Below are 12,167 nucleotides of genomic sequence, written 5' to 3' on the forward strand. Positions count from 1 at the left end.
TAAAGACATGTTATGTTTTATCTCTTATGACCAAAGAATAGGTATGACTTTTTACACCTCAGGTTATAAAATAAAAAAAGATGGAAGAGTGATGACTTCTCTATTATATCTACCAAATACAGGTAATCACACAGGCCAACAGCTAGAAGACTCGGCAATATCCTGGGAAAAGCTGCTGAATGTATTTTTCAGGACATGGACTGAAAATACATACTTTCATCCCAATTCTTGCTCCAAAGTACAGTTAAAAGGTATGCTTGCAGCTATTTGAAACTGGGAACTTGCATCTTCAACATGAATTACAGTTTATTTTAATAATAACCCACTGTAAATAAATATACCAGAATAAGTCAGTCTAATATCCTCTGAACAAAAAAGGTCACTCGATCTGTCTGTGGAAAGCCATTACATATGTGAAATATTTACTTTTTGCACGCATGAACATGTTTTTTAAGACAGATGTTTTCTTTCCATGTAATTAAACAGAACATATACCTATCCATAAAACATTAAAGATTCTTGTGAACCACTTTTACAAGTGAAACACAGAAAAAGATTGGTAATTTTTTTATTCCTTTACCCCTCTCTTTCATAATTAATCTGCAATTACATAAAGAACATTATGTTTACTAGGGTCCCCTAGTAATGATAAAAAAATTGTATATTATGAAGTTGATCATAAATATGGTTACATACTATCATATAATAAAATGTATTTTTCTAATTTATTGTGGATCTAATTTGAAGGAAACAGAAATTTTCTGCCAGACCTGGAAAGACACTGTAAACTCTTCATTAGATCATATATATTCTGAGAGGGAAATTTGTCTGGGAACGCTTACATGTGGTAAGTACTACCAATCAAATAGTAGGCCTTCAGCAAATAACTGTCTAAAAAATGTATGTCTTCATTAAATTTTAGAATATTTATCATTGAAAACTGAAATTGTATAAGTCATATGTTTATCTAAAGGGAGTAATTATAAATATAGTATTTTCAAGAATATTCTAAGCACTAAAATAAAATGTAAGATTTACTAAGTTTGAATATATGTTTTAAAATATTTGGAAATGCTTAAAGGAAGCATCTCCAGAGTATGGATTTTCTAAATACACACAAAGTATACAGAACTGCTGTTTACATTAGGACTTTTTAACACTTCTATATATTTAATAATTGCATCCACATTAAATTACTAAAAAGCAGTTCAAAGTAATGGATAGTTAACTGGTCAGGGAAGGTTTTAAAAATATATGCAATTTACTGTCATTTGGTAGTAAGGCTAAGAGTTTCTTCCCTCATCCCTGCCCCCAAGAATATCATATACCCTAAAACCTCATTTTCTGGGTTTCTTACAAGCTTTCTGAACATTTGTTTCTCTTAATAAAGAAATGCAAAGAGAAAAGAAGACTAATAGAAAATATCTGAAAACACCTATCTTATAATCTAGTATCACTTAGATTTTTTGTTTTCAGTAACAGTAATCTGATCATACCTAAGATGAATAAAACTGGCACATAAACCAAACTTTCAACTATTACTCTTTATTTGCAAAAAATTAGACTCGGTTGGACTACTATACTGATTTGTGAACATATCCCCTACCCACTTGTGTCATTAACCATCCTAACAAAAATAACTATGTATAGAAACTTATGTCAGAAATGTATTAACAAATTTTATCTGTTGATCAAATGAGTATACATTATGTACAATGGTTTGAAATAGCAAAATTGTACTTTAAAAGTATTTTAAATCATAGTTTGAGCTGAATAATGTAGAAAACTGGCATCTCAGCCTCATCTCTCCTATCCTGTCAGTTATCAATCATTACATAGCAAGACCATTTTTATGAGGAATGGAAAATTTATCTGGGTCTCTTGGGAAAAAATGATATAAATATTGAATAACTACATTTATTTTTCTGTAACGATAAGATGGTCCCATATGTTCTACCTCCAAAATATATCAAATCTATCTTCTCTCCATCTCCACTAACACCACTTCTGGCCAGGCCACCATAAACCCTATCCTAGACAACAGCAACAGACTCCTAATTTTATTCTTGCCACCTTCCAATCATCTATGCTCATTAGTCATAACACTATTAAGTGCAAGCTGGTTAAAATTTTTTCAGCAGCTTTCTATTTTCCCTAGAATAATATTAAAACACAACTGTTTATCATGACTCCTTTTCTTTTCTGTGGGCTCTGGTTCTTATCTTTCAAACCTACTTCATGCTACTTTCTAGCTGAATAAGCTCCAATCACCCTGGACTCAAGTTTTTCAAGAATGTCAAGCTCATTTTACCTCAAGGTCACTGTCTGGGCATTCCCTCTTCCTAGAATGCACTTCTCACTCTACAATTAGTTCTCCTTCCTCCACAAGAATCTGGCTTAAATGTCACCTTCCCAGACAGGTCTTCCAACCATCACATTTAAAACAGCAGGTCCCTCCTATTATTCTCTTGAAATGTTTTTATTGCTTCCTTCATAGAATTTCTAAAGACTTTTATCACTTTATTTAATTACTTATTATTTTTTGGTCAGTTTCCCTTACTAGAAAATAAATTGCATGAGGGCATAGATGATAGCTGTATTACTTATCTTTTTTCTTCATCATCTAAATATTAAATTCTAGAAAACAGTAATAAAATAAGGCAAAAGCAGAATTTCCATTTTTTAAGGAAAAATGTCAGTTTAATAAAATTGCAAGTTAATCAGAATGTTGTAGATGCAGTATATCAATTTTTGTTGCACACCTTATATATACATTTTTTAAAAAGCACACCTGTAAATGCATAAACAATGTAATGCCTCTGCATTAGTCTGATTATATGACTGACAACATACATTGGACAAAGTAAACCTATTTTGATTACTTAACTGTATTGATCTCCACCATATATATACTCCCAAAAAATCCTGAGTTAAGGACACAGTGAAGAAACTTCTATTACTGCTGGGTTTAGCTGGTATACAGTGTGAGTAGGATCTATTTTTTCACCATTTGGGACAAACGGAGTGTAGTTCAAAGTATTTGTATGTGTGAGGAAAGAGAGATTACGATATGGTTCCTATGATAGGGAAAGAGGACTGGTAGAGGGAAATACAGAAAAATCTATGATCCCTTTTGTATTTAAGTAGTTTATACTAGCAATGATTAGGGAAGAAATCAAAGGATTTATACTCTAATATTTTTCTTAATATTTAATTTTGTAACATAAAAGTAACACAAATTCCTTACAGAAAAGCTTGAAAATATTCAGTAAAAATATGTAACAATAATTAATTTTGGCTTGTACCATTAGATACATATGACACCCTTTAGGAAAATCCAAATAAAACTGCTTTATTCGTTTTGCTTGGAAGAAGAGAGCCTTTAAGAACACTATAATTTTGTGCAAGAGAGCGTTTTTAGATATGGTCTTATCCGAAACTCAGAATAACACTTAATCAATGCATAATAATGACATTTTATCTCTCTACTTTGAATATTAATCATAATGATTGCACAATGCCTTAATTCAATGTGTAAATGTACAATAAAATTACCCTCTAGGTTGGTTTTATACTTACAGTTTTCATACTTACGGCATGTGATTACAATCTCTTGCACCTTTACAACTTTATAACATTAAAAAAACTCTATAGTTTATCCAGGAAAATGAATTTTAGCTAAGTGAAAGGTCTTTAAGAAACATTGTAAATTATGCAGTTTTCTTTAACAAAATTTTTAATATCTTCAGTAAAGCTCACTCGAATTTTCTAAAAAAATCAATTTATCCCCTTGTATAGATAAATGAACAGTCAGATTTATAGTTTGTGAATAATACTTACAGCAGTCTGACTAATTTTAGGCTATGAATTTTATTAAGCAGATATTTTTCTGCTCAGGTCTGTTCACCTGTATTTACAAAAACAGTGGATTTTGCACTCAATTCATTCAAAATCATAAGTTCACCTTAACTAACAAATCAGACTACTGTTTTACTTGTTTATTTCATTTGTCACTGAATTCCCTAGGGGGAAAAAGACCAATTTATACAATCTTGGTAATAAAATTAACTCACTAGACTCTAATATCCAAACCATATTTCCATTTAATGATTTGAATATTTATTTTCAGAAACATGAGTCACACCCTAAGCAACTCTTTTAGACTATACAGTACTGTTTGCCAAAGCAGAGTAATCTTTGACTAAATGGACCCCTGGTGGCTACTAAACACTGTAATTTATATACATGGAGTTACTTACATATGAGACAAGATTGTGTTTCCTATTTACCTAAGTGCCCAATACAGAAATATGAGTTTTTATATATTAAAAATTACCTAAATTTTTCAATAAAAATTACCAACACCTAATAAATACTATGGCTTTAAATAAAGGGAAAATTGATGGAATAAGAAAAATTTGAATATAAGTCATGTTTTCACTTAATCATATAAAGTAGTCTAGGAAGCAACTCTACTTTTTGATCAATTCAAGGAGGTTTGGGTAATAGGAAGAAAGAGTCAAATTGATTTATTTTGCCTTTATAGTGCAGAGCCTCAAAACAAGTTAAAAGACAAAAGTTGCTTCCTATAGTCAAGTTACTTATAGCACCATATTAAGCAACATGTTAAAAATGAAGTAGTTTACTTGCTGTTATTATTCTTCTCTGCCTAAGTATGGAAAACTAGGAATGGGGAGGAGGGTCAATCCATTCATTTTAACCTTGAAGGATTCCATGTTATTTGGTAAAAATATATAAATAACATTAAAAAATTACTTTGTGAATATCCTTAATCAGGAGGAAAGTTATATAAAAATGTATATATAACAAATTTTAAAAATAAAACATGAGTTCCAGTAGTTTTTAAGATGAAAAATTACTAGGAAAATGAACGCCATCTCTTTAAAATGCTAATTATTGCTGATATTTATTATTATGTGTATAAGAAATCTAGTTTACATTTTTACATTAATCTTTCTATATTGCATACTATAATAATTCTGTAATGCTCAATGTTTTTAATGTTTAAATATTGGTAAGATGTTTTGATTCATTTTCTCTATTTATAAAATAACAAATTAATAAAATATTCCAAAATATTCATAATTTTGAAATTTGATATTTTTATTAACCATTTAGTGTGATGATTTCGGTATTCAAAATTTATCCCAAGGTATTATAAAGCATGATTTCTAATTACTATAAATTTAGGCTGTAAAAGCATTTTATAAGCACTCATTTGTGACTAATGAAAGAACCTGAGCATATTTTCTCTATAGTATTCTCTTGAAAAATACCTTTAAATTTGACCCTTTTTAGCCTTTACGTACTATATTATTCAAGTGTAATTTCATGCATAGCTTGTGTTTTTAGTATAATAATACAAATTCAAATTCAGAGTTTCAGTAAACTACATTTAATGAGCCTATTTAACTTACGGGTAAAATGAACAATACTCATTCACTGATAGGAAGTTAATCTAATTGATAAGAACACACATAATTTACGTATATTTGGTAGTTTAGGTAAAATGTCTTTTAAAAGTATGAGAAAGTCATTCAAATAAAATTTGCTACAAAAAATTGCCAACTCCTCTATGCCCCCAAATAAGAATATCTGAAAGGTCATATTTTAACACCACACATTTTGATAGAATGGCCCTTTAGTCACTTGAAGATCCTGATATATTTTTATGTATGTTAGTGTCCCCAAGGCCTAGGATGGTATTGTTGTATTGTAGGCACTTAATGAAAAAAGAAATGTTGACTTAGGGAAATTATTACATGGAAAATAACTGTTAAATATTTCTACAAACTTGACTGTGAAAGTACACATTTCTCTAGTATCCGTAGGTACTAACATACAGTACATTAAAAATGTCTGACTTTGCAATTATTAAAAATTGGTTTTCTCTCCTGAAATAAAAAAAAGCCAACTAAATAATCACATATGTTTTTAAAATCTCCTGTTTTCAATGAGATAGCTAACTAACTACCGCTTCAACATTTAATGCCAATAGCCTTTAAAAACATGGAAAGGATGTGTGCAAAGGTGTGCACTGCCATGGGAGAGTGGCACCACAGGTGGCACTTATTCTGTGCTACATCTTCAAAGGCATGACTGTTAGAATTTCCAAAATTTATATGTGCATTTGTGATTGCAGTCTGTCAGGTAAAAAAACAGAAATAATTAGGAAAGCATGTCACAAGTACCAGTTGTATAAACAAAAACTGAATATTAATTCTGAATTATATTTATAAATAAAATAAAAAGGTCCTGTGTGTCTATGACTAAAAAAAGGCTGTTGTTTTATCTATCTGCCTTCTCTCTTAATCTTCCCACCCTCACAAAAACTGTGCACACTTTAATGTCACGGGGCCTTCACTTTTATATCTGCAAATTATTTCAAGGCCTTATATGTTATATGAGAACTGTAATTGAAGTTTTATATTTGAAATCTTAGAAAAAAGTGTGGCATAACAGGTCATATATTGGTGGTCATTGCAGCACCAAAAGAGTATCCAGCCAGGTACTTGCTAGAAAACTTTTATGTTTGTTCGCTGCTTAGTCTAAAAGGATTTAGATTATGCAGCCAATGTTTTTTTCATAGATCCTTAAATGTGCATAACAGAAAGACGGTGAGATATGTCTCGTAAAGATTTATGAACAGAAGTAAAGGTTCAAAAATTCTCAGTGCTTTCTATTTGGCAAACCTGACGTTCACTTTTCACACACTATTCAGCTTCATTCTACCACTTTACCTACCGAAATGAAGTCTTCCTCTAAAAAACCTGCCAGTGACTCGACTTTATGAATAGGATATTCACAACTTGGAAATCACACTTAGTGCTTATCTTCCCCACCTGCTTTCCAGTGTCTCTAAGAAAGAGAAACCACAAAAGATCTGTGGACATCTGGTCCAGGAATAATTTCGAAAGAGTCCATATTTTGTCTGAATGGGGTAAGGGGGCCGCGGATCAGCAAGGGCGACGCAGCTACGAGGCAAAAGGCATTTGGCCACAGGGTCGAGTAGAAGCGATCTGCTTTCATGAAGGCCTGTGGGAGAACCTACAAGGTACCGTACTGTGAGCCACCGCCAAAAGCCAGGGTCTCCATTAAGCCTTCGCCGTGGAGCCTGACCTCCTGCGGAGACAGCGCGACGGGGAGCGGCTCCGCGGCCGGCTGTGGGACCCAACTGCGCCTGATGCTCACGCATCCGCTTAAAAGCATTTGGAAGCAGAAGGGACCGCAACTCGCGATGCCGCCAGTCCCGGACGAAGTGGACAGGGCACCCTGATGAGGGGACATCCTCGACCCTCCCGTGTGGAGAGCCCAGAGAAGCCTACGGCAGGACAAAGTTACCTGCAGGAGGCGACCAGGCTCTGGTCCTCGGGGCACCCGCCTTCTCCCGCCCCTCCCGCTTCTCCGCCCCGTCCCTTACCTTGGTTGTTGGAGACGTGACTGCAGTCGCCCGGCCAAGCTGTTAGCAGAGGCAAAAAGAAACCTAATTGCAAAAAAAATTCCCGGACTTCGCAGCCCCTCATGGCTCTCCGCGTCTCTCTCCGCCTCCCCCTCAAAGAGAAGAGGCAGCAGCGCAGCCAGGTGTTCTGCGTAGAGTAGGGGTTCGGATCCACGTCTTCTTCCTCCTCCTCTTCCTCCTCCACCCGACCCGCAGGGGTTGTCCCGGGGCGCCCCCCGCGCGAGGCCCCAGGGGCAGGGTACGAAGGTCCAGGCTGCCCAGGTGCCGGCGCAGCTGCTTCGGAGGAGGACGCTGCCTGCGGCGCCAGGGAGCTCCTAGCGGCTGAAGGCGAGCGGAATTGCATCCACCACCGTGTCCCGCTCGCGCAAGGACTATTCACTTGGGCCCGGGAGAGCGCGCGCGCAGGAGCGAGCTCGGGCTGTGCTTGGGGGAGGGGAGCACGGGGCGGGGGCGGGCGCCTCCCGGCGGGGGCTGGGGGAGGGACGACCAGGTGCGGCGGGCGGCTCCTGCGGCCCGAGCGCCTCTCCGGACCCAAGTGGGCACTTGCAGAGCCCAAGCAGCGGAGGCGCAGCAGCTGTGAAACGGCTCGGATGCCGCGGGAACTTTCCTCGGGCCAGTGCGGCGAGAGCCAAGCGAATGAGACGGCTCGGCAGGGCTGCAAGTGGTCCGAGCCAGCTACCGAGCTGCGCCCCGGCCCCTCGCCTAGGTGTCGACGGCAACGGCGGACACCGCTAACTCGGCCGCGTCTGCGCTACACCTCGGCCTTGGCAGCCGCTTTTCCGGGCATCGGTAAGGCCACACTTAGTTCCCCAAGCACTTTGCTCCCCATTCCCGGCAGCAGCGCCGAGCGTCTCTGGGCTAGTCACCTCCTGACAACCGCTTTCCCGACTTCACATTTCCGCCGCTCGAATGGGTGAGTTCTGCGGGCGGCGCCTGAAGGCGGTCCGGGCGCGAGCTGGAAGGCGGAGGGCCAGTGTGACCCTCAGCGCAGGTCCCCCAAACTTGCCCACCAGGGCGAGCGTTTCAGCTTTGCGGCCGCCGCCTCCGCTGCTTGGAGTCCTAATAAAGCTGAGAGGGAGCGAGCGTCTGAGGAGTGTCACATCACGCTGGAGACCGGCGGGGCCCTGACGCCGGGGTTCACTGAGGGCTTCGGGTCGGAGGTCACGAGCACTGTCGCAGTCTTGGGCGCTGGGATTCCTGGAGCCCAGAGCACCCGCGGCATGGCGGCGTCGGACCGCGAGCTCAGAGAGCCCAGGGGCTGAGCCGCGCGGACCACCTCAGCCACAGCGCCGGGGGCGCGGCGAGCGAACCGCTCTCCCGGCTCAAGTGCCCCTCGCGGTGTCCACTCCCTCCCAGCGCTCGGGTGGGTCAGAAGCAGCCTTCCTGGCTACTCGGTAGGACCAAGAGCCCTCGCCCCACGGCCCGGGCACCGCGCGGTGCTGGCAGGGAGGCGGGGCTCGGCGCCGCAGCCCCCACGCTCTCGCCCCGCGGCTGGCGCGGGCGCGGAAGGCAGACCGGGCGCGCCAGTGCCGCTGAGCTCCGCGGGGCCCGGCGCTCGGCCGGCCGGCAGCCGCCGCTCGGCTGCTGCCATTTGGGCACTAGAGGGGGTTAGTCGACAACAAAATGCCTCCTCTGCTCGTCGGTGGAAGCGGCTCCTCAAGCAGGAGCCAAAGGAAGGAGGAATGTGCTCAGGCTAAAAGCATGGTGGGTTTGTTAAGGGAGCGCCGAACACTAGTACATCGCTCTCGTGGGGGTTCTGCAATCCTTTATTCGCTTTATTATCCTCGTCGTTTTCTTCTTGAAGGAACTTGGGCTATCGCAATCAAGTGAAGTTCAGAGTACCTCAAAACTCAGTGTTCTGAGGTAATATTTATGGCAATGGAGAAAAGTGAACCTAGAAGAGAAGACAGCGGTCTATAAAGGCTTTAGGACATTTTCTAAGTGGGCAGAGGGCACGGGAGGGAAATGGCACAGTGGCAGGAGTTGGGGGAGTAGTAAATGAAGGAGCAAAGTGTCAGCGTTGAACGCTTTTGCAGAATTCTGGAAGAGAGAGGACCCTGCCATTCGATGCGTTTCGGCGCTGCATGTTTGTCATACACGATAGTTAAGGGGTTTCAATTATTGCCTTATTATATAGACACTTGGAGACAGAAGAGGAGAGCCAAGGATGCCCACGTCCAATTCGGCTGCGTGGAGACAAATGCTAAAGTCAAGTGATTTTGAGAATGTAAGAAAGGTTTCTGATTGGTGACTGTACTTCGCTCTTATTACTCAAACACTGCATCTCTTTAAAGATGCCCACGCCAACTTAAATGTATGCAAATCACTTCAGAAAAAAATAACCAAGTATTGGAGTTATATATTGGTACTCAAAGGAGTAAAATCTGACTTTGCTACTGATTTTAACACTTTACTGGTATTGACTGGCTGCATGGGCATTTGCAAACTCAGTTTACAATTTACAAACTGTAAAAGCCTACATTTTGATATATAAATAGCTATGTCTAAATGTTCTTCAAATATTCATTATACTGATGTTTTGATTCTAAATAATCTTTATTTGCTGTCAAAGAATATATTCCCATGATCGTTTTGTAATTAAATTTGTATGTTTAAATATTTACTTACAGTGAATAATTTTATAGACTTCGTTAAAAACACACCAGAAGATTTTCCAAAGACGACACTCCTTATAAATGTCTAGGATGTACTATTTTATTCTGATAAACTGAAGAAATGTATAATACTATTAGAAATATAAACCAAGTTAATCCATTTCCAAACTTCTAGTTTATAAAATAACTAGACTTTCAAGGAGATGTTTTAAGTGGAACACCACTATAAAGTAATTCCAAAAAAATCCCTAGAGTAAAAATACTTTAATATTAAAGTTTTAACTTAATTTTTTTTTTTTTACTATTTTGCTTGAGTATTACATTTTTAGAAAGTACATTAAAAATAGAACACCAAGAACATCCTATTATAATAGACTGGAAGAGAACAGTTTTAATAGATGGAAGGAAGGAAGGAAAATAGGAAGGAAGATTGGAGAAGGAAAGGAATAAAGGGAATGAAAAAAATGAAAAGCTAAGGTTCTTTTCTAGGGCTAACAGTTATGAATAGTGGTTCAATAACCAAAACATAACTGTTACTTCACAGTAGCAATATCAGCTTAATTAAACTGGATTTCTATCTCTGCCCTTACCTACAATTCACAATTTTTGTCTGTTTAAGTAATTAATATCACTTATCTGGTAAGATAATAGTCATCTGGATTTAGTTTTTAAGAAAAAAATTACAAAATTTTCCTCTTAAAATGAAACATTTCATGTTTAGTACTGTCTGTTGAATGTCTAGAAGATACCTCTTAAGTAAAAACTCAACTAGAAGAAAATGAATTGAAATGCAATTATCATGATCTTTGACTATAGTGAGATTCCGTGGGTGTGACATGCTTATCAATTTGAAAACATGATTGTAAAAAGAGTTATCATAACCATTTAACCATTTGTGTTATATACATATATGTAAATATATGTATATTTACATACACAGAGATATACATCCACAGTGTGTATATGCATATTCATTCTAAAATATCTGTTGAGCTCTTTTTATGTGCTTAGTTGTCTTCACTAAGAGAGGAGATGATGGTAATATGACTAAAAATAATTTGTTTTTAAAAGCTAAACTTTTTAAAAAATATATAGTTGTGGTTATCTTACGTGAGCTAGGAGCAATTGCACTTCACAGAAATGTACTTCCTTTTTTATTTTCTAGCAGTGTAGATATGTGATAGTTTCAAAATTATAAGCCACTCAATGAACCAGATGCAATATTCATGTAGATTTATCTGTACTTGTCTGTTTGAATCATACCCTTATTCAAAAAAAATTCATGTCTCATTTTTCAGTATAGTTCAGAATTCTTTTCTAAACTCTCAGACCATTGTTCTTCATGATATATGCGATCTGAATTCAGGTAAGAATGATTAATTTTTTATTAAAATTAAGAGTATAAAACCCTAAAAATTAGTCTAAGATTTAATTTGTAGTAGAAACATTAGTATTCACAAATACTATTTGCCTTTTAAAATGATTAGAAAAGGAAAGACTTAACCTGCAAATAATTCCTTTCTGGGAAAAAAAAGGCTTTAAATGTTTAATACTCAGCATGTTTGAAGGTTTGAGAAAGTCTTAAGTATTTTGTTCTGGTGGAAGAGTAAATTAATCCATTTATATCTGTAATTTGCTTTCTCTAAAGTCAAGGTAGAAGCAACATAAATAAAAAGTGTTGATCCTCAAGCATGTCAAAACATCAGAGCTTAAAATATTAGTTTATTATTTTGAATAGATACAATTATCCAAGGATTTTGTTAATATGAAATTTAGAGACATGCTGCAAAGAGTATTATCATGTTATCAACTTTAAAATATAAATTAATTAAAAGATTGAGTTGTATGTTTTAACATACAGACAGCAGAAGTAAAAAAATACACAAAGGCAAATATAGTTATTTTAAGGTTCTTTCTTATAAGAAAATATGTAATCAGTAGAAAAGCACAAACCTTATTTATTTCAGAAATTTTTTTTTTGTTAGCAGATAATATTTTTCTGGAAGAAGACATTCAAAACACTGCTGGGTATTTTAGTTTATTGTTAGCACAGCAAATCTTAACCTCACAGA

General features: G+C 37.6%; 1 protein-coding gene across 8 annotated transcripts in view; it reads right to left on the minus strand.

The window, feature by feature from the left end:
• EPHA6 (EPH receptor A6) overlaps positions 1-7,826 on the minus strand; it is a 953,598-nt gene extending 945,772 nt beyond the window's left edge. For 6 of the 8 annotated variants that reach the window (XR_012129240.1, XM_037001712.2, XM_073231795.1 and 3 more), the window contains exon 1: positions 7,442-7,826. Coding sequence is in view for 5 of the 8 variants with exons in the window: in XM_037001712.2 (XP_036857607.1) it covers positions 7,442-7,823 (382 nt within the window). In the remaining 3 variants the exon portion in view is untranslated. The remainder of the gene's footprint in view (positions 1-7,441) is intronic. The other 2 variants (XM_073231792.1, XM_073231793.1) reach the window with 2 other exon arrangements.
• Positions 7,827-12,167: the final 4,341 nt, after the last annotated feature.

This window comes from Manis javanica, chromosome 3 (assembly GCF_040802235.1).
Source record: "Manis javanica isolate MJ-LG chromosome 3, MJ_LKY, whole genome shotgun sequence".
Lineage (NCBI taxonomy): Eukaryota > Metazoa > Chordata > Mammalia > Pholidota > Manidae > Manis > Manis javanica.